This window comes from Dinoponera quadriceps, unplaced genomic scaffold (genome assembly GCF_001313825.1).
Source record: "Dinoponera quadriceps isolate SergipeBrazil2010 unplaced genomic scaffold, ASM131382v1 scaffold1609, whole genome shotgun sequence".
NCBI classification, from domain to species: domain Eukaryota; kingdom Metazoa; phylum Arthropoda; class Insecta; order Hymenoptera; family Formicidae; genus Dinoponera; species Dinoponera quadriceps.
In genome coordinates this window covers 497,434-524,154 of record NW_014555756.1, presented here as the reverse complement: position 1 = coordinate 524,154, position 26,721 = coordinate 497,434, and the positions used below count along the sequence as shown (strand labels likewise).

Genomic DNA, 26,721 nt, shown 5'->3' with positions numbered 1-26,721 from the left:
AGGACACCGTGTCGCGTCGGGACTGCGTCCAAATCGCCCGGAGATTTTTGAACTATCGTCCCTTATCGATACGCGCGAGGATTACTCGGGGGTTTCGCCGTAGTTTATTTCGATACTTGGAAATTGAAATGAGCGACGCGATATTTCCCACTACGGGAATCTTCCCAAACCACTCGGTCGCGTTTTATAGATTGAGAGGAAAATGACTAACGATTAATTTTGCTTAAACTATTAAATTATAATAATAACAGTAACTTTATTGGTCCCGAGAAATAGATAAATAAGAGAATAACGTAACACAAAAATACAAATAAAAGATAAAACTAGTATCGTAGTAGGGAACTAACAGACGAGGCCGGCAATGGCAGCTGATACTGACTTACGAATATTTAACTGATTACGAGCTTTATCGTAGCCATTTTTCGCGCTAATCTCACGTTCTGTTGTTATTCTAATAAAAAGTGGTAACGCACAAAAAATACGCATATATAATATTGCAACATGTAACTTGCTACAAAACTGGACCTGCCGACTCCAGTTACTTCGCTATGGAATTTCCCAGTCACAGTTGTACCGAACAGCTTATTCTCAGAACAGCCCCCGGACTCGTGTCCGGAGCAGCGCCACCCGCCGATCTTGTTCACGCCCGGGACGATAAGTCGATTCATCATCGGCCGAACTGTAAGCTTCAAGCGGCGTCACCGATTCGCACACTACCGTCTCGGGGCTGGCGGACTTATTTCGAACATAAATCACCCTCCGTGCGAGAGCACGCCGCGCCGCGCGTAATAATGAGCAAGCAAGCGTAGCGTGTCAACCCTTGAGCGTAGCGGGCGAAACGAGTCGCTCTTACGAGCAACGCTGTGTCGTTTAGAGAGGGAGAGAGAGAGATGGAGAGAAGAATAGGTCATACCTGCGAGCACACATAGAAAGGGCGAAGATCTCTCTCTCTCTCTCTCTCTCTCTCTCTCTCTCAGACGGGGGTGTTATTTTTCGTATCCCGCCGACAAACCGCTCCGTCGCGCTCGTTCCCGTGGAAACGTGCCGTGGAATGCGAAGGTGTTTTCACGCCCGTCTCTCGCGCGTTTCACGCACGCCAAAAGGACTAACTCGATCCTGCCGGCCAGATCTCGGTAGCTGACTCGAATTTGAGATAAAAAGAGCAATCGTCTCGCTGTCATTGCCGAGAGAGCCGTTGCGGGGGTAAAACGCGGATGTTCGGACGGTTTTCGCGCGGCAATTGCGGGGTTCGATGATTACACGTAATCTTCTCATAAACGCCATCGCCGTCGCCATCGCGCTCGTGCGAAAAATTGTAATCCGTATCGCTCTGGGTATCGCACGATCGTTCGTGACATCGTACACTAAAGTTTCCGTGGTACCTACTACTACGTACCGTACTGCTCCGCATTAACTAACCGTCCGGTAAATTGCCTTCTAAAAAGCGGAAGTTGCAGTTGTTGAATGAGGGTCCCTCGAGAAGTTGGACGTGATGGCGCTCTACATGAGGCGGCCTGACGGAGGTAACATGTTTTTGTTCGTCAGATAAGGGCAGGCGTAGCAAAAGTTATTTGTAAGAGCGAGCTGCGTAGCGCGGAAGAAAATTAATCGTTTCCTAATTATCGCATAGCGTGAATAGCGACGGCGGGTCGGCTGGCCAGTCGGCAGGAAAAAAGATTCTTGTCTTTAACCCGAGCCTCCGCACGACACACCGCACGTTCTCTCCGTCCGGGCGGCTCCGCAAGTATTGTTTAGGGCCTAATCACTTTTCACGTTATCCACGCGATCACACACACTCGCAAACGCTCGGAAAAATTCCGGCGTTCTTATCGTTTCCTTGAAGAAAAAACATTCGCGAAGGGTGTGTCGCGACTTTTTCATTTCAGAGTTCGCGGAGAAGTGTGATTTCGCGATGTATGTGTGTTAACATCCTGCCGTTAAACATTTCTTCAAACATCAAACTCAATGAACGTCGCGACGGCACCTTTAGAACGCAAAGGGTCAAGTAATAATAACATTTTGTCGCGATATTACGTTACAAGCGTCTCGAGTTGCGTTTTCTCAGCGAAATCGACTACTCTTTTTTTTGCGCGCGCGCGCGCGCGAATGCGTAGACGCTCGACTGTGCACGGTTAAAGTGGAAACGCAATCCCTGCACCCCAACAAGGAATCAGGAATAAATGCCAGCCGATATGGGGGGAGGAGGGGAGTACGGGCGCAGGCAGCCATGCGTAAACGTGTCACGCATAGGCACGTGCCCGTGTATGTACTACCGAAAGACATAATGTGAGCTACGACAGCGACTCCGACGTGTCCCGCGACCCCTGCAATATGCTACGGACGTTTCTTCTACGCGCGATTCCAATTTATCCGGCCTTGTACCGCCGGAAAGAATAACAGTCCGGGGCCGAGATATCGTGCACGCATCGTACGCATCGAATTCAGAAGACGTCTGTCTGTTTTTTGGGCTGAGACCCACCAGTTTCGAGCCGGCGAGAGAATTCGTCTGTTTCGCGAGACGAACGGGAAAATCGAAGGAGATCTCTCTTTCTCTCTCTGTAATTCAGTGTGTCAATTAATTCAACGATTATAATTCCGAAGCTCTAATCACTCGGAGAAAAAGGAAAAACGGCAGAAATAATTCGAAGATAATTTTACGGGGCGTATTTGAGTATCGCGCGTAAATGCGCCCACCATTCGAAGACATTTTAAAGGAAATGAATTCTAAATCGACGGAGGATCGATCGACGGTCGTTTCGGGTTGCAAATGTCGCCTGTCCAAGATAGAACGGGAGCCCCCCGTGGGTCGCTTACCCTTCCTCATTTTTATCGTCGTAAATCTGGCGGCGCGAATGCACTGGTCACGCGCTGTTTCCCAGTGACTTGTTGCCCACGATCCATGTCCCCCCCGGGACTTCGCGACCCCGCGAGATCCATAGACGAACGGAACCCGTGCCAGATCTCAGCAAGATCCGGTCGCCTGTTTTCCCTGGCCGGGGGTTCCGGCCGGTCTCCCTCCGTCTCTCTCTCTCTCTCTCTCGCCCCCTTTTTCCGTTCAGAATCCACGATTCGGACTTCAGAGAAATTCTCACGAACTCGAGACCCAGTCTCTCGAATTCTCCGGAGCGCAACACTAATTATATTCGCAACTGAGAGAGAAGGACGATTTGATTACAAATCACGAGTTTTCTCAACGACGCGTTAAGATACCGCAAGGGCTCGTCTCATTGGCCGCACGGAGTCTCAAAATGAACTTGAAACGATCTTAGATATAGATCAATCTCTCTCTCTCTCTCTCTCTCTCTCTCTCTCTCTCTTTTCCAAAAAAAGAAAGAGAGAAATAAAAAGAAATGGGGTAACGTATTTCGAAAGATAATAAAGGGACAGATTTGGGTCACGCAGATACAGCCCGATCTTAAAGACGGCCGAGAAAGAGATTAGGCCGTCCCTCTCAGACGTCCCTTGGACTTTCCATTACCGTGGTTTTCCGATTGTGCCTTCCAACGTCAATCACGACGTACGTACTTTGAGGGAGGCCGAGCCAAGGCGGGAAGGAGAAAGGGCGATGCGATAGTTACCTATGGTGTCGAGGATAGTCACGCCATACGCGATCAGCGCGTGAGCGAACTGCCGAGGCACGCGCCGCTCCGGAGTACGTAATTATCATAGGGAGGCTAGGATTGCCCTCAGACACACACAGAGACACGGACAGACACACGCATACACATGCACGCGCACACATAAGCACACAAACATACATACAGGGGGTCGAGGGTCAGTCGACTCGGGTCAGGAAGTCACGCGAGGCTCACTAGGGGAGCGGAAGGGCAAGCAGAAACGGCGGTGGGTAGGCGGGGGGAGAGGGGGAGAGTGCTTTTATTGTTCTACGAGTCGTCTTAAAGTCGCTTTTCCTGGCCAGCGGGCAGACCCGCTGAAACCCCGCTGGTGGTCGATAACGCGACGTGACGTTTCTCGACGGACGCGCGAGCGCGCCGCGCGATCTCGAGAGTTCTCGAATCGACCCGCCGAGTTTTATGCCACTTTCGTCGTGTAAAGTAATATTCGCGCGGAAAAATAACACGGAGGGGTCCATACACCGGGCCGGAAGATTAAGAGAGATCGAGAGAGACGGGGGCGACGCGTGAATCGAGTGAAAAGTGGTGTATGAAGTCTGCATTAATAATCGTCACTTTTGAAACTCGTCTCAAGCGAGATAGTCAAATTTGAATTTCGAGTCAGATGTGTGACGAAGAGTGAGATGCTTTTTTCCCGAGTTAAATCGCGACGAGAGATCTGATTATCGCGCGCCGCGATTGACTGTAATTTACAGTGGGAGAAAGAGAGATAGCGACAATAACAATTTACAGATAATAATTCACAGTGAAATAACAATTCTCTTTCCTCTCAGTGGGAGGAAATATTAATGCGGGCTCAGGTTACCGTTTTAGATATTTGCCGAACTCATCGACACGAACGAAGAATCCATTCCCGAGAAGCCCCGCGGCTCGAAAATTTCCAACTGTTTTCAGCACGCCCACGACGACGGCGCCCACGCCGTAGAGATAATTAAGCATTCGCGATTCACGTGAGAAGGCTTTTTTCATCGCTTCAACTTTAGATTGGATCGCGTGGTCTCCGCCGCGAGTATCCCAGGTGCGCATTTCGGTGCACGGGAAGGTTATATGAGCATGACCTGCTTCAGAGCGTGGAAACAACTTTGGGCCACCGAGCACGCGAGCAACATTAATGGGCATACTCGAATTACCATTCCGCAGATATATCTCTAATGTGTTAATTCCCGGGTGTCAGTTCATCATTGTCCTCGCATGACGTTACACCGCATGTTGGAACACCGCGGCCGAGCGAGGAAATCATTTGCATCGGGCCGCACGGTTCAGAAAGACGATTCGTTCCTTCGACGTTCCCGTTGCATACGAAACGACCGGTTTTTCTGCCCGCGGATTTCTGCCACCGTCGCGGTTTCTACGTCGCGCGGACACCTGCTTCGTCACGTGTGAAATTATAGTTGGGAAAGTTGCCATTCTTCAAGGTATGGTCGCCGGTGAATTCGACGAAAATGATCGCGAGAATGATCGCACGACTTCTACCTCGTTACTCGTCACGTGGAAGAAATTGCTAAACTAATCTCGCTAGAAGTCATAGTCATTTTCGACACCGTCAACCGTCTCCCACCGCGAAAATGAGAAAATTCCCGACGGTAATTGTTTTCCCGTGCAATCACACGCTTCCTTCTCAGTAGACCAAATTAAGAAATATCGCAGCCACCTTTTCGCGCCACGAATCGTTGCCAGTCTGCGTTTGGCATTTCGCGAGTCAACATTCCCATAAGCGCGTTATTTGTACACCCGGAAGAATAGGCACCCCCGAGTGTTCGCCGAAACTCCTGCGGATTAAGATCCTTTGTACGCGCGCGCGAGCTGGTCGAACGAAAGTACAAACGGGCGCATCCGTCCGAATCCGCCGAGGTTGGGTCGCTGGCTGCGAGAGACGAGCTTGTAATTTCAATTTCACGCGGTCTAGAAGACCGCAAAGTGCCCCCCGGGTCACCACGCGTCACGTCACGTAATTTCATGAACCTCGCTGTGACACCACGACGATGTCACTCCCTCTCGCATCGCGGCGCAAAGCGTAAACCGAGTCAAAGGCAACCCCGTGCCTGTCAAGATCAGAGGGCGGCGTTGAAGTCGCGCCATTCGAAAATGCCCCGGAGCTCTCGCGCTCTCGTGATGAAGCAAATCGTCGTGCATGTCCTCGCTAAAGCACGATCACGACCTGAGCATCTAACTTCCTGACGCGACACGAAGTTTCGGCGAAATATGTACGGGATCAAAGTCCTCACCGTCGAAAACCACCGTCCCTTCCCCTCTGGAAGAACAGAGGAAATATCAAACCCGAAGTTACCGCAATTCGTGCAAAAATTAACACGACCGCCACCGTGCGTCACACACGTGTGACACAGCGATTCCCACGAGAGACCGCAGTCATTTGAATGACAACGACAATTTTTCATTCTGTGCGCATATAAATAAATTAGAGCCTGGAACACGATGCGTTGAGTATCCCCGAGTCGAAATTGTAGTCCTACATAAAGTCTACTTGGTTCCACGCTGAGGAAGACTCGAATGCTACGAAGGGGAAGTTACTTCCGTTTTCTTCACTCAAAGACTCGAATTTTAAATTCCCCTCCGGGAGAGTCTGATTCCCTTTGTAGCAACAAAAGAGCACTATTAGTGCTCCTTTGACGCTACAAATGGAAAGTTATTTCCGTTTCCTCCATTTGGAGACTTAGTGCAGAGCTGAGTGGATTTAGTGTAGAACTGAAATTTCGGCTCCCTTCAGCCCCCCTCTGGACCTCGTCAAGCCGACTCGCCGCTCGACCGTTCTGTACGCGATTTACCGCGACGTACACGCGGCATATTGCCGTGTGTCGCGCATCAGGTTACGCTCAAAGCCCTGAGAACTAAGGTGCGACACGGCAGGCTGCGAAAGCTGAATGCAATCCCGTCCGCATTCGCGGGCAAGGTGGACTGGCTGATGGCGCCGACGCGCGTCCGAGGGGGGCGAGAAGACCTTTACACCCTCTCTCGCGGAGGTGAATCTCGAACTCACGCGTCGTCGCGGCCGTGCAACGCCGAGCTGACGAACGGCCGAGAGCCGTTTATAACAAAGATGCCCGCGGGCAGGGCTCTGTGATCTTCGCGGGATGATTGTGCCAGCGCCGGTGGTTGGCGTCCACACAGGGTGGGGCCTGTTCTTCGGCGTTACCACCGTGCGGCCAGGCGTCTCCACATAGCCCCCGGGGCTTGCTCTCTCCGCTTCCCTTCTCTCTCTCTCCCCTCTCGCCCGCTCTACGCGAGCGACGACAAAGGGGCCGCGGTTCAACGCGCCACAAAGCGCCGGGACGCCACCTACACCAACGCCCACGCTCGCTTCTCTCTCTCTCTCTCTCTCTCTACACGCGCTCGCTGCACGCACAAAGCCTCGAGAGAACAAGCCGGGGTGTCGCGACGCGTGAACTTGCACCCAGCGGCGCCTCGACCCACCCTTCAACGAGTATACGTAGCGTCTAGCGAACCGAGAGTGAGGCGAAGAGAAAGAAACCTCCCCTCCACCCCCCGCAGTCGGAGGGAGTCTTCGTGCGAGGGGGAATGGAAGAAGTCGCGACGGAGTGCGCAACGGGTCGCGGAATTTCGGGAAATGATTCGCTGTATGAAACGACTGCTTAACGTCGACAACGTTGCCACGAGCGACCGGCTGTGCGAACTTTCGTCGCCCGAAACGCGACCGGAAAGCAAATAACGCGACGTTTTCACCTTCTTTCTATGTTAACCCCCCCTCCCGCCTCTTCGGTGCCGCTGCTGCAGCCAACGTCTTCGTAACTAGGTTACAGATCTCGGGGAAGACTTACCCTGACCAGGTGCCGGCGACGTGGCGTGGCTCCAGCCTCCCTTGTAAGAGCTGCCGGCATCTGAAAGTAAAAGAGAATCGCTTTTCAGTCGGCTTTATCAGCGGCGTTTCCTTAGGAAAAAAAAAAGAGAGAGAGAGAGAGGAAGAAAGGGCAAACAAATCTAGCCGTGACGTAGCGCGCTGTAAATCTACGGTTTATCGATCCGCGCGAACCGGTACTTCGTGATCCGGCCGCGGCGGCCGATTGCGATTACACATTTTGAGGTCACGTCGGCAGCGGGGCGTATATTGTCCGCAATTACCGGTTAATCGGTTCGAGGAATCGCGAGTAGCCATAAAGTATATCTGATCGCACCGGGGCGAAAGCGCCTCCGTGCTGGCCTACGTCGCGTCGTCCTGGCGGCCGAACGACGCTGGAAAAACGCGGTTCTTCTGCCCCGCGTCGATCTTTTACGGCTCACTTTAACGGCTCGCCGTTCCCGCACGAGCCCCACGCGAGAAACACGAGAGACGTGCACACGAGGGTGTTGTACCTATGCGCTCCCGTACTCGTTCACGAGTGCATTTATCGTCCTTGAAATCTGTCCCCGTGAGATATCTGTATTCGCCGGTCGGTGGACTCGAAGCTGTAGCTTTCCTCCTTTCCACCCTTATCGAAACTACAAATGTTTCGCTACTCGCTGCACGCCGTAACTGTGATCATAACTTCTGGAATTTTTCGCCGTAAAATGCCACGTGTGTGTGTGTGTGTATGTGTATGTGTGTGTGTCGGTAAGAGGAAGAAGAGAAAGGCGTGGAAAGCACCGATTCTTAGGCAGTTTTGAAGATTCTTCCACTTCGGGCCAACCAGATTTCGCCAATCACTTCTTGCAACGCACCAGATGATTTTTATACTATTGACTTTTATATCACATAGGAACGTATACTGAGGAGCTCCTTCTCCTGACTCAAACTAAAATCTTGCTTGGATATGGACAAACAAATGTTTTGATTGTGAGAACCAAAGATTTGATTTTCTGAGGCGAAAGTGAAAAACCTTTGATTCGGAGAGGCAAACTTCGCTTCTCACAACCAAAATATTTGTTTGCCCATATCCAAACAAGAATTTTGCTCGAGCCAACCAAATGGATTTCTCAATGTAGCGTTTCTATGATTTTCCACTGATTTCCACTTTAGCGTAAAAGTTACCTAACGCGTCGCAAGAATTAAGCGTGGGGAGCAAAACATGGTCAAATCCGCTGCACCAGATTCCTTTCTTTTATCATAGACGACGATATTCGAGCGACAACGATCGTCAAGCCGTTACGAGACGGAGAGATCGAACGAAAATTATTCGAATGATACTTGCAGCAGCACACGTGCACGGAGTGTCGCGTTGGCAACGTTATTATTCGCCGTGGGCGAAGCGACGCCCGCAAGTGTCTCTGCTCCTCGGCGAGAGCGTCGCGGCGTCGGGCAGGCGTACGATCGTAGGAGCGCGTCCGTCGGTGGCGGTGGCGTGTTTGCGAACAGATATATTTTCATTTGGCAGTTATTGGCACGAGGGTCGACCCTCGTGTGTACATACGTACGTCGCGTCGCGCGGCAGAAACTCCGACTTTCCGGGCAAACAACGGCCTCACGGCGAGCGCACGGCTCACCCGTGTCTCACGTGATCCTTCGTCTTTACTGCCCCCTTCATTTGATCTGGAGACCGGAGTCCATTAATGGAGCCTCGGATTTCACGTTTCTCAAGTGCCGGGAAGGGTGGGCGCGCCGCCGATCGCTCGCTCGCTCGCCCGCCAAGAGCGCCGGATTTTCCACGAGTTTTCCCACACGAGACCCGTGATTCTACCTCGGAAAATCCTCGCAGGAAACTCCCCGGAAGGAAGGTACCATCACCTTCAATGGGGCAATCTCGGAGAACGCGCTTGGCGAGAGCTCCGACGGACCGTGCGGACGCGATCGACGCGCTCGCGCGAACACCTTGGCGATTGTGACGTCACGTCAAAGCAAATTGTAATGTTTACCGCGGCCCGATACTCCGTAATAGTATTAACAAATAGCGGAGCGTGCTGTGAGTGTCCAGTATCTTTCAATTGCTTCGACCTATTATGTGACGTCACACCTGAATGGCCAAGACTCTTCCTCGCGAGCGTGTCGGGCGTTGTTGCAGCGTTCGCACAGTGACAGTACGCGGATAAATATATATTCTTGTTCCATTGAGATAGTCCGTAAGCTTCAGCTCGACACTTCTGAGAATCCACGAATCGTGCGATACGAAGCTGAAAAGCGAATGCGAGAGAGAGTGACGGCCGAAGGGAAGGAATTCCGAATTTCCAAGACGGGGTTTACGGAAATCCTTAGGAAAGATCGAGCGATGTCTTGCGAGATCGTAACGCGCAAAAACACCTCCGGTGGACGGGACAAACAGACCGACGTTTGCCTTTCCCTACCACATCCACGGGGGCACGTGGTCACTGGTGCGACCACTTCTGCCTGTATCGCTATCGACGTTTACCTCCGCGTATCGCGCGCGTATGTCCGCGTGGAGCTTCAACAGCCGCGCGTTTATCACGGATCAACGCGCGCGTGCCATCGATCATCGCGGAAGTCCGCGCTTACCGGCCGTTTAATCTCGCACGGCCTAACAGGGCCCTATTCGTTAGACTCGGCTACGAAAAAGTGCAATTAGCAATCTTTCTCTTCAAGCAGCAGTAATCCCCACGGAGCCCGCGGGGAGCAAGATCGCGACACGAGAAACAGGGCCTCAGCGGAATGGCTGACTTCTCGGTTCGAGACAATGTTTCGTGCCTTAAGTCTTTAAATAACGACTGTGTTGAGCCTCAAACTGAAAAGCTGCTCTGTGATTGCGATGACAAAACGCTGCGTCACGAAAGAAAACAAGAGAAGAACGATCATTTCGACGAGGACATCGTCATCGGGGTAAAAGTCATTCCGCTGAGAATCACAGACTTGACGGACCGGGGGTTGGGGGGGGGGGCACGGTCGAAGGTTCCTCGTGGGACTCGCGTTTTCGAGGTGAGAGAACGCGTCACCGAGCACTGGCAAACACGGACCTACGGCGGCCTTTCGCACAGACCTCGGCGAAGCACACAGCGGGCACAGACAACTACGTGGTTCTCTCCTCACAATGCGGACGTACCGGCGAACAGCATCGATAGGTTGGTGAACGCCGTGGTGCGTGGTAGCTCCGCCGCGGTGGTACCGCTGCTCTTGAGGTCCAGCATCGCGCGATGCGGTCCAGCAGCAGCGCGCCGCGAGGCCCGACTCTCGCCGCTCCTACCTTCACCTACGCGCGTGGTCTTTCGCGGCTAGGCAGCCAGCCGCCCCTTCTTATCGCGGCACCGTCGGCGTCGTCTTTCGAATCAGCTGGTGCAGCTGCTGCGACGGCACGAGGCGCGACAACGACGTGGTCATATCAGCAAACGACGTGGCAAACAACGCCTCAGCCTCGGCGAACGGCCGCGAGGGGGAGGAGGAGGAGGAGTAGAGAGTAGTGGAGGACGGCGCGTGACACCACCGTCTCGCCGATGATGATGATGATGATTGTGGTGATGGTGACAATCGTCTTCGTCGTCGTCCTCGTTCTCGTCGGCTGCACGAGCGTATTGTACGTGGACTGCGCGCCGATAAGGGCGCCGATCATCTTGCCGATCCGCTCCGAGCGACACTGCCGGCTGCTCCTCGCGCGCGACGAGAGACGGACGTCGTCGCGACGACGTCCACCGGGGGGTAGACGGACGCGAGAGGGTAGAGGTTCCCGCCCACGTAGGGCGCAGAGGTCGGACGCGGGGGTTGGCTCCGTGTCGAAGCTCGAGGGCCGGGCTTGCCGAGGGTAGGATCGACACCCCCGCGTACGAAAGGGCGGAAGCGCGCCTGCGTATGTCCGCGGCTGTATGGCGGGAGCGACGGCGACGGTAGCCGCTGCGGTACCCCGCCGCCGCCGGCTAGACTTCCGGGGGTGGCGGCGGCGCGGGGTTGCGATCGGACAAGTCGCCGGGCAGCAGACCGACCGGGAGTGCGCGGGCACAGACGACGTACCGGACCTCCTGCACTTACCGACCGGCGCTTGTCGACGACGTAGTAGTTTGCCCCGGTAACGATGTGCCACCGGTTCCCTTCCGGGACAAACCCTCTGCGGTAACGCGTCACGCGCGCTCTCGCGAGGACCGCTTCTCTCCCTCACCCTCTCTCTCTCTCTCTCTTGTAAATAGCTGGATTTAAAGATGCCTTCTATTCCTTACTACTTGAGAAACTACCTAGTAATTGATTTATGCATAGTAACAATTTAGTGATAATAATGTGATAATTTGTAATATGTCGTTTATAGGTAACAAATAATCGTATTAGGTAGCTTAGGGTTATAGAAAGGCATAGGAGAAAAATATTGTCTTGAATCGGGAATAGATGTTGTCATGTATAAGAAAGAATATTATAATCATCTTAGACTTTCAGTCTTGAATAAAGTTCAACACTCGCATCAATATAAATTCAATCAAATTAAGACTAAAAGTCTTCCAAAAAGATTATGATATTCTTGTTCATACATGAGAGAATATCTATTCTTGATTTAAGACTAATTTATTTTCCGCGCACTCTTCGCACAGCACATTTGGTCAACATGTTTTTCTCACGACATTTTTTCCTTGTTATTTCCTGCTAAACGAAACACTGTCAATTACATATCGCACTGCACAAGGCCATATTGCTAATTTACGTAACACGCACCCAGTTTGAACGTATAAACTGTACACTTGATTTTAGCCGTGTTTATCGTTGTAACATTGTATACCTCCGAATCAATTTATTATGTACTTTTTCTTGGACTTGAAGGAATATGTCTTAGAACGTCGAGTAAATAACGCTTTCTTTCTCTCTCTGTTTTTCGCGTCGCACCAGGACAAAATCACCCCCGATGAGGACGACGACGAGGAGACACTCGAGATGGCAGTCCGCTCTCAGTTTGTCGTCTTTAATGACGATGAGCGCATTTTTAATCCTACGCGACGCGTTACGCGACGAGTAACGTAAAGCGAATACGGAGGAATAATAATCGGAGGGATGTCGACGAACGCGGCATGTGCGAGAATGCGTTTATTTACGCGCAACTGCAAATTCGCTGCTGTGCCGCGAGATGCGCGAGCGCGATGTAACCGAATTACGATCTCGGCTCGAATCGTCATTTTCGCGGGCGTTTCGCGCGTGCAGTTTTGCGGGATTATATTTCAGCCTCGCGCGCGCGCGGTGTCGTTGAATAATCGACGAACACAGCTGCCGCCTGTCAATGCCCGCTATTCAACGGCGCACGAATTTCATTGCCAAATTATAATAATTACACGAACGTGCGCCGCGGCCATTTCGAGTTATACGGAACCGCCGGGATGATCTCGTTATTATTAACGGAATTTACATCTCGTTGCAATTATACCTCCTGCGCGCCGCCGCGGGCGGAGCGCGGCGGCGGCGTTGCGCGCGGCATTTGCATAAAATCTGCTTTATTCCGCGAAAACATGAGGCTGTCTTAATTAATTAGCTATTTGTCATCGTTATTACGCCGATGACGAAGAAACTTTGCTGCGCCGTATGCAAGCGCACGCGAACCGCTCTGCTCTCTGTTTTGCCCGCGTCCGGCATATAATACATACGATTTCACTTGCGATTTTACATTCGGGAAACGATTCCCAGCTGTTTCTTCGAGGTGTCTTTTTATACGGGCAGATCCGCGAAAAGTACTCCAGGAAAACGGGACATTTGACACGGTCTATTTCCGTCGTTAATTTCTGTCGATCGTACAAAAAAGCTTGAAACAGACAGCCAAATTATCAAATATGCTCGTATTCACTAACTTGCCCTACTGGTTGCATTTTTTTTTTATAAATTACAAGCGAAAATAAATCAATTTTTTACACAAATGCAATCGATTATACTTTACATACAAGTTAGTAACGTAGTGGCCTTCACGGTGTTTAACGTGTTAACTATTCCATCAACGGAACGCCACATGCATCCCGCAAGGTTCACGCGAGACGCGTCCGAGGAAAAAGTAGCTTCGACGAGGAGAACCGGCGCGGCGCCGATCGTCGAAGACGGAAAGTGGCCAGCGTGGTGTGCGGGTACATCGACAGGAGTCATTTACTGTTTATAACCGTGATTCACGCTACCGTGATATCCCCGTTGAGAGAGAGAGAGAGAGAGAGCACGTGCACGTCGCGTCGTTCCGCGGGCCGCACGCACCCAGGAACGCACGCACGCACGCACGCGGGGCCTCGTGCCCCCGGCCGCTCTTTCGTAGGTGTCCGCCGCGTTTCGAGAGTAGGCACCCCCTCCTCCCTTCTCCCCCCCGATAAGAGGGCACGCGCACGACACGCGACCGCGTACGACCGGCGGCGCATTTAACGCGCGATCACTCTCGAGTGGCCGCGCGCGCGCTGCGCGCCGGGGGTTAAAGCGCTCGCGGAGGGGCCCGCCGCTTTTCCGCATCAACCACCCCCATCGTCGGCCACCCCCTATCCGCCAGCTCCGCCGTCGTCCAACGTCGCGTTTGCGAGCGTATACCTTCCCCGTGACGCGAGAAGCGGCCCCATCGTCGATAATCGAGCGGTGAACTGCAAATTCAACCTCCCCTCCCGTGCGGGGTCTTGTTGATATCGAAGTGACCATCGGATTCCGACAACTTTCAGCGTGAGAGAGACTGAAAGATGATACCTGGAGCACGAAATCATGCGGCTTTTTTTCCCCTAAAGAGACGATGCGCTTATCTCACGATCGTTGAAACGGTCGTCGCGTCGATTTCACAGTGCTGCGGTAACTTAACGCTGGAGTGGTACTCGCGTGGATGACAATCTTATTAAATTGACGGATTTTCACTAAAAAAAGTCGCTTTGGAAAGTGATAATATTGATTTATATGGAATAGCAATCAAGAGAAATCTCAATTGAAACGGACGGGAGCAGTACTACCCTACACGAAAAAGAGATGAGTCTTAAATCAAGAATAGATATCCTCACGTAAAAGCAAAAATATCATAATCTCCTTAGAAGACTTTTATCCTTTATTTCATTGATTTTACATCGACGCAAATATTATTTGGGCTCAATTCAAGTCGACAAATTAAATCCGTCCTGCGCTATTACATAAAGAGATACAGGGTGGTCTATGGCGGTCAATTTCCCAGATGAACGCCGGTGGCGAACGCGTTAATGATAGATGTCGAGAACGGGCGGAATAGCCGGCCGGCGGAATAGCTCGTTCGGCGGCGGCGGTTAGCTCAATTAGAAGAGCGAGTGGAGGAGTCCGCGATCCGCGGACGAGTGTGCTGCTATCGTCGATCGGTCTTGAGGAGAGGCACTTGAGTGCCGCGTGCGAGCGTACACAGAGAGAGAGAGACGCGTGCCTCGCTTTTACCCTCTCGCCCGCCGGTATCCCCCGCGCATTATCTCGAGATATAGCGGAGTACCGGAGCGGTATTACGGCTCGCGCGCTCCGCGGCACTTGGGCGCTGCCGCGCGTCGTCGCGCGCGCCGGTGTTAGTGCGCGCGCGGAGTATCATTGTGCGCGCCATGAAACATGACGGGCACGGCTATTGTACGCGAGACGCATAGCTGCGAGGTAGGGCATAGAGCGACGACAAGGGAGCCAGTTATACACCCCGCTGCGGCACTCTACCCTTCTCTGTCTTACTCTCTCTCTCTCTCTCTCTCGCTCGCTCTCACCCTCTTCGCTCTATCTCTGTCTCTCTTCTCGCCCCCTTCGTCTAGTTTGCCGCGCGCGCACTCTTGTGCCAATGTAGCCCTGTCCTCCCCCACCGGCCACCGCGCTACCCTCTTCATCCTTCCTCGTTCTCGCCCTTTTCTCGGTCCATAACACGATAAGAACCGTGTCACTTTGTTACGTTTGGGGGTCGGCGCTTAAGTGCGCGATGATACATATCTCCTCCTCTCGCCGCCCGCCAGATAATTCCTCGCATTCAATTTGTACAATATGCTCAATCCGCCCGGCGGCGTAGATAGCAGCGGGATAGGAGGCCGCGCCGACACGTTCGTGGCGCACGTTCATGCCTTCGCCGTTCGGTACGTCGGTGTCATTTTCGGTGTACCGATAACTCTCCGCCGGCGCGCCCCGTGTTGATAAGTCGGGGAAACGAAATTCGATCCCTGATACGGGCCTGCAACGGCGTGTGTAAGTAAGGGTGAGAGGAAGCGAGAGCTAAATGTACACAACATTGAAGCGCGGAGAATATCGGTTGCCCGTTATACTCGCGTTGCGAGCAGAGGAGAGAGAGAGAAAGAGAATAAATAACGTATCTCGCACGTCCATTGCATCGTTATCGCGCTATATCGAAGGTGTTCCGTAACGCAGCTTTGCGCGACGCTATATCGGATTAGCTTAGAATGCTAATTAAATTCCCCTGTGATTCTATCGGCGAATGCTGTACACTGTCGGTAACACGTTGCACACTGAGAGAGAAAATATTGTTATTTTCGGGGACAACAATAACCACAAATATAGTAATGGCAACATGCACGTAAGAGAGATTACTGTTATTAACAGTATAGTAACATTTACTAGAAAAATAGTTCTCTCGACTATTTTTGTGACTGAAATGAAAAGAAGATATTGTCGTCCCCGAAAATAACTAGATTTTCCTCTCAACGTAACGATCCGGCACAACGTGAGGCATCGTGTGTGTATTGTAAAAAAAAGCTTGTTTTACATCGACCGCTCTTTTAAGAGAAGAAAGGAAAAGGTTGGAGACGTCCTGCGAGGAAATGACTCGGGGAAACTCGTCCGGTGTTTCGGCGGGCGCGCGATTTTCGGCCGAGTGGCCTAAGTGACGCCGCGCTGGTGAGTTTCTTTGCGCAGCATTTTAAAGTCCAATGCATTGGCAAACGCGTCCCCGTGGCATGTTTGCCGGCCTGCACGCGGCAGTGATACAAAGCCATGCGTTGACACGAGGTCTGCCTCAAATGGATAACCGCATTTCTTCTTCGCCATATTTAAACGAAGCGCGCGTTCGATTCGATCGAACGGCGATCGATACACCGAGACTCTCAAATGTCGCCGACGCGCGGGCTTACATTCGGACTGGAAACGTACGATAATTTCGGTCGTCCGGTTCGCGAAGATTCGCACATAATGGCTGTACAACGGGGGGACGCGCAGGAGCCATCAATTACGTTACGCAAGAATGCAATCGCGGCTTCAAACAAAGGGCCAAGTGCGCATTCAGCCCTTCGCAGTTCGAAGTCGTTAGCGCACGCTTCATATCGCCCGGCCTAATTATTTGCGAATTTGCATGTCTCCAGCCGGCTCCATCCTGGACCAACCGGGCCGCTGCACTTTTGTTCGTGCCTACCGGATGTCCGTTTCTATCTCCGCTCCGCGTGTCGCGACCCCGCCGCGAATTCGACGAGGTCTCATTAAAGGTCCTCCCCTCGATTTAATGTGAGAGAAAAAACGAGAGAAATCTTCCACTTCATATTTATAAAAATCTCTCTCTCTCTCTGTCTGTCTGTCTGACCGTGTGTGTTCTTTGTTATTTATGACACATTTTTACAATCTATAATAATGAACATGAAACGGTGAAAACGTTCAGAAGCCTCGCGGGAAACGATCGCCGGAATTCATAGGAAGGAACGACTGAAAGTTAACGACGAGAAGCGACGAAAATGCGTTTTGAAAATTCTCTGAAGTTAAGAGAACATTAAGTTTAATAATTGCGCAGTTTCGAGCTCGCGATGCATTTCCGATCGGCGGCGCGTGTCATCCAGTTTCCGTGTTACTTTAACCTTCGCATCTCTCTCTGCGCTTTCTGTACGCCGCGCTTAAAAGCGGCGGGAGAAAGCGAAATGCGCGACAGGATGAGGCGGAAGCGCCGCCGGAATCGGCTTAAAAAATAATTATCGCGTTCCGACGTATCTCGGCGTCGAAGAGGGTGCGGAGGAGAGTAAGAGGAGAGGAGCCTCTGCGAGGTTCGCAGGAGCGTTTTAAAACCTTCCCAGGCCCTGAGACCACTCCTGCTCAGGTCAAATCCAATCGTTACACCTAACATTTAAAAGAGAGAGAGAGAGAGAGAAAAGAGCTTATCATCTGATCAGATATAATTTATGCAAAATATCTAAAATCGTTATCGCGATTTTGCTTTAGAAAGTACACCTAAACAGATCGACGCACAATCAATTGTTCGTCTAACGTTACCGGTTCGCAGGTGTCCAATGAAATATTTTGAAACTTTGACTTCGCGTTTTGACGCCGTCAAAAGTATCTTTCCGCGAGTCTCGTGCATTTCCTCGCGTCCTAGGCGCCCAATGCCTGTAAGTGCTTGGCGGATAAACCGGCCCTGGAAATTCTGACGTGTTGCGTCGGTGAGAATGCCAGAAGCGAACGTAGGACGGAAGAGACACGGAGAGGATGGAAGCTCGAAGAGGAGAGACAGAAACAGGAATGAGACCGTAAGAGGACAGACGAAGAGAAAGAGAGAGAGAGAGAGAGGGAGAGAGAAACGGAGGAGAGCGTGCAAACGAGAGAGAGTGAAAGAGAGCGCGCGCGCGAGAGAGAGAGAGACGGAATGAGAGACGCGACGATGCGAGGGAAAAGACGAGAGAGCGAAGCGGGGAACCGAGGAGAGCGGAGGCATCCGCGCGCTCATTTCCGTTTTGGGGCCGTCGAGGGGTACGAAAGGGAGGGGGAGGGGGGAGGGGGCGCTAACTCGCGAGATATTAATTCCGTGTTAGCGCTAGGAGGGTTGCAGAGGCGAAAACTACGTGCCGAGGGGGAATACTACTCCCCCTCTCCTCCTCCACCCACTCGCCAGCGGGTTCCATCCCTTGCGACCCGCGTCTATCCCTCCGTCGTTCCCGCGCCCCGTTTTCGCAAACCCCGGCGCGACCACCCTCTCTCGCGCGCGCGACGTGGGGGAGGCGTTACAAATCAGAGATTAGCCATAGTTAACTCGACTTGCGCAGTCAAACAGTTAATCAATAAACGATTATTTACATCGTGTGCCCACGGCGTGCTCGCGCTTCACCCTGCGCGAGAGCGTATTTTCCCGCCGCGGGATGACGAATGCGGACGCTGATAACGGCCGCCGGCCACTGGACCACACACCCGGGTCGCGCGGGATTAAAATTAAAAGAATGCCTATCTCTGTTTTGAGATCCGCTCGCCGGCTGGTAATTAATTCGCGCGCTGTTTGTGGGAGCGAACTACGAACGCTTGTGTCTGCCTCATCAAAACGTGAGAGGGACGGAGGGAGGGAGAGGCAGAGAGAGAAATTGCGATTGTTACGGCTGTGTCAAACGAATTATTTTACTCTCCAGATTTCCCTTGGAGCGGAAACGTCGCTCCAAAAGTAGAGCGACAGACGAGTCACTCGAGAGTTCGAGCGATTTTTCACTCATATAGAGCAAATGTTCCACCCTGAATCTCGTCGAGGGAATATTTTCACTCGAAATTGAAGAACGAATCTGATGTGTCTGTCACAGACGCAAATTCGCACTAATTGATCGGAATTCTCGTTCGTACGGAACCAGAAGAATTTACTTGAGATTTCACGTTAAGAAACTCAGAGAGTATGTTCAATTTGCCAGCAAATCTTCTTATTGATTGCTAAATCTCAGGTGAAGTCGCGAGGGGTGACGCACCGACCGGCGATCACGCGCGTATAATCACGGTATGCAGCCGGATGGTGAGTCGATCCGATCGTGTTTGGAACCGAATTGTCGTCATCCTAGATGACAGACAATTTGCAAAGTATCACGTGTCACGACAACAGTGACTGCAGTTGCGAATGCGGGGGTGACACGCGAATTTCGGTGTGGACAAGATCCCCGGACAACGAACGCCGTCTATTGAGGTTTCGGGAAGGCGGCGATTAAGATCGCAGAGAGGATGTCGTGTGTAACGTCGTTGGCGACCTCGTCTCTCTCTCTCTCTCTCTCTTTCTCTCTCTCTCACGGTATCTCGAGCCGAACCGCGAAGAGAAGATCATGGTGGCTGACGACGAACCGTGCCGGTAACAAACGGCGCGATGAGTGGGCACCTACCCACCCACACGGTGCGGTGGCGGCAACGGGGTCGCGGGGGTGGAAGAGGAGAGAGAGAGAGAGAGAGAGAGAGGTCGAGAAAGAGGGGTGCGCGCGGAGGTAGCTGGATGACTGGCGGCGGAAGCGTCGTCATGGCGACGCATCGATCAGCTGCCGCCACGCGAATCGAGTCGAGTCGAGGCCACATCGCGCCGAACCGCACCACACCACCCGCGTCGCACCACACCGTCACCGCGCGGATACACGCGCGTGTGGCTCGCGTGTGCGAGGCAGAAAGAGAAAAAGAAGAGGGAGAGAGAGAAGGAAGGAGAGCGAGAGAGAGGGAGAAAGAGAGAGAGAGCCCGATTCTCTACTCGCGTTGGCATTGTTACTCGGTTACCTAGCTTTGATCCGCGAGGCAGCCGACGAGGTCCAACGAGCGACGAGAGACGACGACGAGTGCGACTCGCCGGGGGATGAGTGACGAAGAGGGTGAAACAGGAAGGTCGAAGAAATCGGCGTACCGAGGTCAGGGTTTTCTTTCGGAATGCCGCGTGCTTCGCCCGCGGACGTCTTTCTTTTCTACGCGCGACATCGCGTCACGGGGGTAACAGCTGCGACGATTATCGTCTCGCTTCAAGAGTGCACGCGCTTACGAGAGCGTTACCCTCCGATCAGAAATGATTTCTCTCTTACGCGAGACCCACGGCTCGACCGCTGCGGCACTCCATTTCGTCTTCGCCTTTGCGATTAACAAAAGCGCGAATGCATCTTTAACTTGCCCCTCGTCGTCTACCTCTGCCTTTGGAACTTTGATTCCACAGTCTTCTCCTTGGACACAAACCGGCCCCTAATGTTAATCATAATCCCGAACATCGCAAGAGAGTCCACAAGGGTCCGCGACGTGCTGTACCGGATGCGCCCCTACCGGAATTCGACCCGTGATAGAACCCACAGGATCGTGCTGTTCGACTGCCACAGTTCGACAGCTTCCGGTAGCTAGAAGGAGCGGGCATTACGTCGAACCGGCTGTCGGTGGTCGATCGATTCTCTGCACGAGAGAAACATAGAGGAGAACGAAAGAGATAGAGAGAGAGAATCGTCGTCGTCATCATCGTAGTCGTCGTCGTCATCGTCGCCGTAGTCGTCCGTCCAACCCGCCAACGTGGGTCCCCTGGTCTTCCAGTCCTCGGCTCGCGCTGAATACCGCTGATTGTCCTCCACTCGCTCGCTCGCTATCCCTCTCCTCCTCCTCTTCTCACTCCAACCCACCCCATCGAGGAGGCCTTCCACTCCTAACCATTCCCATCCTCCTGCCAGCCAGCCCGAACGAAACCCACCCCGTGGCACCCTATCCTCCCCACGGTGCCGTTGCTACTCCTACCCACTCCACGATAATGATGGCAATCAGACCCTCAGAAAGGATTTCAGGAAATTCTCTCGCCTTTTTGTCGGCGGCAGCGGCGTCGACGGTGGCGGTGGTGGTGGCAGCGGCGGACGCCACAAACACCGGTCGCCGTCGTCCTCGCACTTCGTGCACGGCTGTAACACCCCCGGCCACCCTTCCGCCGCTCGCCGTCGGTCCGTCCGTCCACCTCTATATCCCTATCCGAGCGTCACGCTCTTTCCACGGCTGGCGATCGCGGGAACATATCCAAGCCGCTTCTCGATGATTTAACGTGAAACACCTTCGCACGCGATAACGTGCCGCGCGATACGCAGACCGGTTCCATGTCCCCGGTATTTTCCAGGATCCGATAATCGCATCATCAGGCCAGATCGGATTCAGAATTCGGGAACTTCCGTGCGGAAATTCCCGGATGCTCACGAACGACCATTCGGGGCTTGGGTGTTTCTTTAAACTGCATTGGTTACATTTGGCGTTGGCGTTTTGTTCGACGATAAATTTCGTGGCTGTACTCCTTTCACGAGGAGCGGGAAAGAAGGAGAAAGAAAGAAAGTACCGTACGTACGAACGGTAAAATTTATGATAATCAGTTGCACCCTCGCGAGGAATTAATCATCGCAGCTGTAATGACTGCGTATAACACGCGGCGGCGCGCTGCTTCATAACTAATGCATACACGACCAAGCGCGAAGCTCGCTTTATCGTATCCCAGATTTTATCGGGGTTCACGGTCCGCAATTTTCAATCAGTTTTGCGTATCTGCAACGTAAGCCCGCTCGTACATTACAGCTGTGTACCTTCGACATCGGGAGAAAATGCGGTTGCGGCACCGAAAATGTCGACGTGCACGCTGAAATATTGATCGCCGTCGCTGTCGAAACGTCTCGATACGCGCGCTGTGTACGTGTGTATGTGTGTGTGTGTGTCAATTATCAGTTCTCGCCGTAATATTAACCGAACGCAAAAAGACTCCGCGCGTCTCATTCGCGACCTTTCGCCGCGTTATCATTGGATTCGCGCGAACTGGAAGGCAGTACTGCGCGACAACAATTCTCGAACGGGTTCTTCGTCCGTTCTGAGCGAAATTTGTCACCTACGTATTACCGGCTGACCGATTAACGATCCGAGATGTCAGTCAGTTTATCGAGACGCGAACGAGGGTCTATTTTATTTCGGAAGTGACGACGATGACGTCGCAGAAATCGGCGAGCGCGTCCCCCGTCGCCGGAGGGTAAAAGCAGACGAAAGAGAGAGAGAGAGAGAGAGAGAAAGAGAGATGGACAGATAGAGAATAAGAGAGAGAATCATTAGCCGGTTAATCATGCGTTATCGCGTGTGCTTAATGTTCCGTCAATGAAGGAGTGACTGGGGAGTGAGCATTCGGGAAAAGGGAGTCCCTCGAGGCGAGCGCCCCTTTTTTTCGGGCTTTCTTCAGGCTCTCGCAGTCAATATTGTCGGCGTGCACCGCAGCGTGCGAAGCAACAGATCACACACCACACCGCACGGCTGACAACCTCCACCCCCTCACCTTTGTCGCGGCTGAAGGCACCGCTACTCTTTTCTAACTAATGGAGGTGACGGGGTAACTTCGCCCGACGCTTTCTAACGCTGAAGGGCCAATCTCGTCGTGGCTTTTACGACGTCCCTAGGAAGCCCCGAGTGTTTCCAGGAATTCCGACGAGATTAGTAACTACCGCTTCTTCGCGTGTAATTATAACTAAACGCGAGCTTGAGGATTTCGGCGCTAATTCGGTTGGTGTAAAAGGGAGCATCATCCCCCCGAGGATGATTAAAAATTCAGAGAAATGAGACGATAGAAATAGAGGGAACAAAAATGAGCGGAAAATAGTAGTGATATTAAAAAGTAATTAAAATGCACGACACTCATAGTCCAACACTCATCAGTTGTATTTATGCATGCATGTTATCGTAACATAGATGATGTAGTAAAAAAAATTAGTTTTTAACGTGTTTTTAACGCGCAGCGATAAAAGGATGGAAAATATGTTTATCGACGAAATAATTATCAGCCAGTCATACAGCAGCGATTTTTCGAACAGAATATATGTCCTTCGCAAGCCCGAGGGGTGCGAACAACCCTGGAGACCTCTGGCACGTTTTAGGCAAACTAAAATAAGGGATGATTTCGCAATACAGTGCCATCTAGTCAGAGGTCCCAGAGACTTGGAGGAATTTTGCGGCCTGGTAGAGACGAGGGTTTACTATTGATTTCGACCACCTCGCCGGAGATGCTGGAACCAGCGGGGGGATGCTCTTATCTGACGCGCTCTCAACGTCATCCTCTTAACCGATGATCGTTAATATTCGCGCAATAATCGCTCGTCGATATGACCTCATCACGATAAGATTTTTGCAACGAGCGATACAAAGCAACCAATGCCGACGTTCAGTCCGGATATTCAATAATGTGACGGCAGTCGGTTTGCGAAAAAGAGTCTGCCGTTTTTCACTGCGAACTCGACGGTGCATTTTGCCAATTGCGAGCAACGGAGATGTCGTTTATTTTCACCGTCATTTTGACAAATTTTCCCAGACGAGCACGCGACATCAGCGAAACCTGAGAAACCACGGGTAGCGCGATAAGCGCGGCGATCACGGTCGGGAATTAAAATTTATCGCGTAATGCGATCTAGCCGAGGGCCGAGGTTTACGAAATCGACGTTGCTCGGTGCTACGTACGTGCGTGCATGCATACGTGCGTAAGTACGCGCCCTTGCGCGATCGTATATAATAAACCGCGTCGCAAGGGCGGACCGGGTTTCCGCCGAGTCACGGGGGTGAAACTTTCTCCCTCGCTCTTCCCTTCTTCTTCGTTCCCGCCAGCTTTCTTTTTCCCCGGCGGTAATATTCGCACTTACGTGCGCCCTCGTCGTCTCGTTCTTTGCCCGTCCTCCTCCCTACATATATTCTTCCCTTCCTTCTCCCTCCTTCTCTCGTCCTCTCTTTCGGGATTCCCTCTTACATCCTTCTCGTCGCACCGACACCGTTCCTGCCGACACACTCTCTCGCAGGCCAGCCGCGGCAGTTAGTGGCTTAACGAGGTTATTTCACGACGTCGGGTGGGTGGGCCATAGGTCGCGCGAGAATGAATAATGATTCGTTCGTGGGGCCGGCGAGTCGACCTCGCTGCTCCTTGACGTGCGCTGGTAATACACGCTAGAAGCTCGCGAGTATCGGAGAAGGACGAGAGGATGCGACGGTGAGCAGTGGTTGTAAAGTCAGGCAGGAGCCCGACGCGGAAATCCGAAATCCCAGGAGATTCCGGAAGAAATCCGGCGGGCCCACCGCACGTTCACCGTAAATGCAGCTTCAACGGCGGTTTACGACGCCGCCGAGTCGAGGAACGATCACCGTGATGGCAGGTAATTCAATTACATTAATGGCTCAAAGCGTCAAGTGTTTTGCAAGATCCGACCAGGTGGGCGAAAGAGAATTTCGACAGAAGGGAACAGACCCAGCGAATAGCCTGTGCACGTCGTGTGTGTGCGGCTCAACAGGAAATCTCGTTCTCGACTTTCATCGCCTTATCATCGAAAACAACGTTACCTGGCTCGCGAAAAGCAAAAGAGAACAAAAGAAGTAAAGCCGAATTATAATTTCGCAAGATTGTATGAGACGCATGGGAAAATGCACAGCGTCGCAGAAACACAGGATAACAAGCAAGAGCGCACATTCGGCGACATCGAGGGGAACAAAAGGCAGAAAGAGCTTGAAGCGACGAGACCGGGCGAAGGGTCGTGTTCGTAGTCGCGAAGATAAGGCAGCGGCAGGAGCAACCTGGCCCTTCCGAGAGACGCGCGCGGGCGCTCGAACGCGACGCTCTTTGTTGCGAAGCGCAATAATTGCGCGGGAGGGCGGCTCGCCAAGTACCATGGGGTAGCGTAGCGGCCAGGCGGTCGACGCAGCCAGGGAGGGTGAGAGGGGCTGACAGCACGCGCCGGAACCGGAACCGAGAGTCGTGTGTCCCCGCCGTTCCCGAGCGGAACTATCATGATTAGTCACGGGGCCTGAAACGAGCCGTAGGAGAACTGCGCGGGCAGAAAGACGGAACCCCACGGGGATACCAGAATCGGCCGTGCGCGATCGACCTGAACGACGTGTATAGAATGAGAGAGAGAGAGAGAGAGAGAGATGCTCATGTGAGTACCATTATGATTAATCGCCGTCGAAAACGATTTTATTCAACGAGAAAGTTGAGTTACTTAATAATTGTCTTCAACAGTTATTCGCGCGTATACTTTTTTCTGATTCGCTGGAAGACGTGTTTCTCATTAGTATGCTCAATTAACTCGCGAGTAGGGCTTTGCGCCAAGATGCAAGAAGAAAGAAAAAAACTCCCGCGCAAGGAGGGCGGAAGTCGTGGCGCGTCTCGCGTTTGGGGGATTCTTAATGTATTCCTTCCATTTTTTAGAAGCGAGACAGTTACGATTCTCTGACCCTTAGTCACCCCCGAACTGCTGGGAACGACGAGGGTGGACTAGTCGCAGTTACCGGTGCCACTGGTGGCGGAAGCGAAGGGGCTCGCGGAGGTTCCCGGATAAAGGGCAAAAGGGATCACGCGGAGAAAAGCCGAGGGGACCGTCAGATCGGTAGCGCCTACATGGGGTGTTCGAGACCCATAACCACCCCCTGGGTTAACCGATACCGGCAATTATCAACGCGTCTCGGTCACCGTGATCCCTCTTCTTGCCTTCCCCCACCAGTCCGCAGCGCTAAGCCGTGATTGCGGAACGCGAGTACGAATATGAGCACAACAGATATTTGTTGTCGCTTGTCAGTCTTCCCACATTTGTGAATTTGAGAAATGTTGTGTTCCGAGAGACACATATTCCGAAATTTTATTCGCGCTTCTGTAAGCGTTCGGTAAAACATATACTGAAAAAATGTTTGGCTGAATTTACCAGACAATAAACAAACCAAGCGCGTTTTGGGTGAAGGAAGCAGAATTTCTGGTTGTTGTCACTGAAATTTGTTTATTATAAGGAGAAATGCGGTTTCAATCAAAACACGTTTGGCTCGATTACTGTCCAGTAAATTCAACCAAATTTTTCTCCATGCGATATTAAAAACTTCTCTTTCGACGTTATTATGATTATCGCAACGTGAAACATTAAAACTATATATAACTTTATTCGCGTTTAAATGTGTGAACACTTAATATCAGCGAAAATAGCGAGAACCGATACCCCCTCCTCGTCGGCGTCTATACAGATGAATAAATTTCTATGGCAGAACCAAAGCGATCCAACGGGGAATGGGGATCTTTCATGTCGCGCCGTTTTCCCTCTCCCGCTCTCGATATATTCCATGCAATTAGCTAGGTGAGAGGCAACATTAGCGGCGTATAATGTGACCGTTTAGAGTCGTTCGAGTTAAAGGGTGACGCGGTGAGATCGAGATCGCCGCTTTGATTCGTCGTATGAAGTATCGGCCGCGCGTTTCGAGCAAGTGCGAATATAATTGCCGGCGAGAGACGCGCGATTCAGACACGGTGAAATTAGAGGCGAGCCTCGATTTAATTCAATTTAATGGAACACACGCGTTCCTAAATGTGTCGTTTGTTCCTCATGTTATAAAGGCCGGCGCGCGCGTGCATCGATAAAACGCGACGTCGGCACGCGTGTCATCGCGTCTAGTCAAACATCAATTACGTGCGCAAACAGAGACTACCCGAGGGATGGTGCTCGACCGGCAAACATTAAATACATGCATCACCCCCCATGTGAGACATGCTGACACGATGACCCGACACTTCCGCTGTCGATCCTCGATTCTTTCGGTGTTAGTGCAGATTACACGACGCGGCGGAAGTTAAGAGATGAAATAATCGTGGGGGGG

The 26,721-nt window shown here is 52.1% G+C and overlaps 1 protein-coding gene across 2 annotated transcripts in view; it reads right to left on the bottom strand.

Moving 5' to 3' along the window:
* LOC106745358 (transcriptional regulator ERG homolog) overlaps positions 1-26,721 on the bottom strand; it is a 44,709-nt gene that overhangs the window by 9,826 nt on the left and 8,162 nt on the right. For both annotated transcript variants that reach the window (XM_014620904.1, XM_014620903.1), the window contains exon 3: positions 7,430-7,489. In XM_014620904.1, coding sequence (XP_014476390.1) covers positions 7,430-7,489 — 60 coding nt within the window. The remainder of the gene's footprint in view (positions 1-7,429; positions 7,490-26,721) is intronic.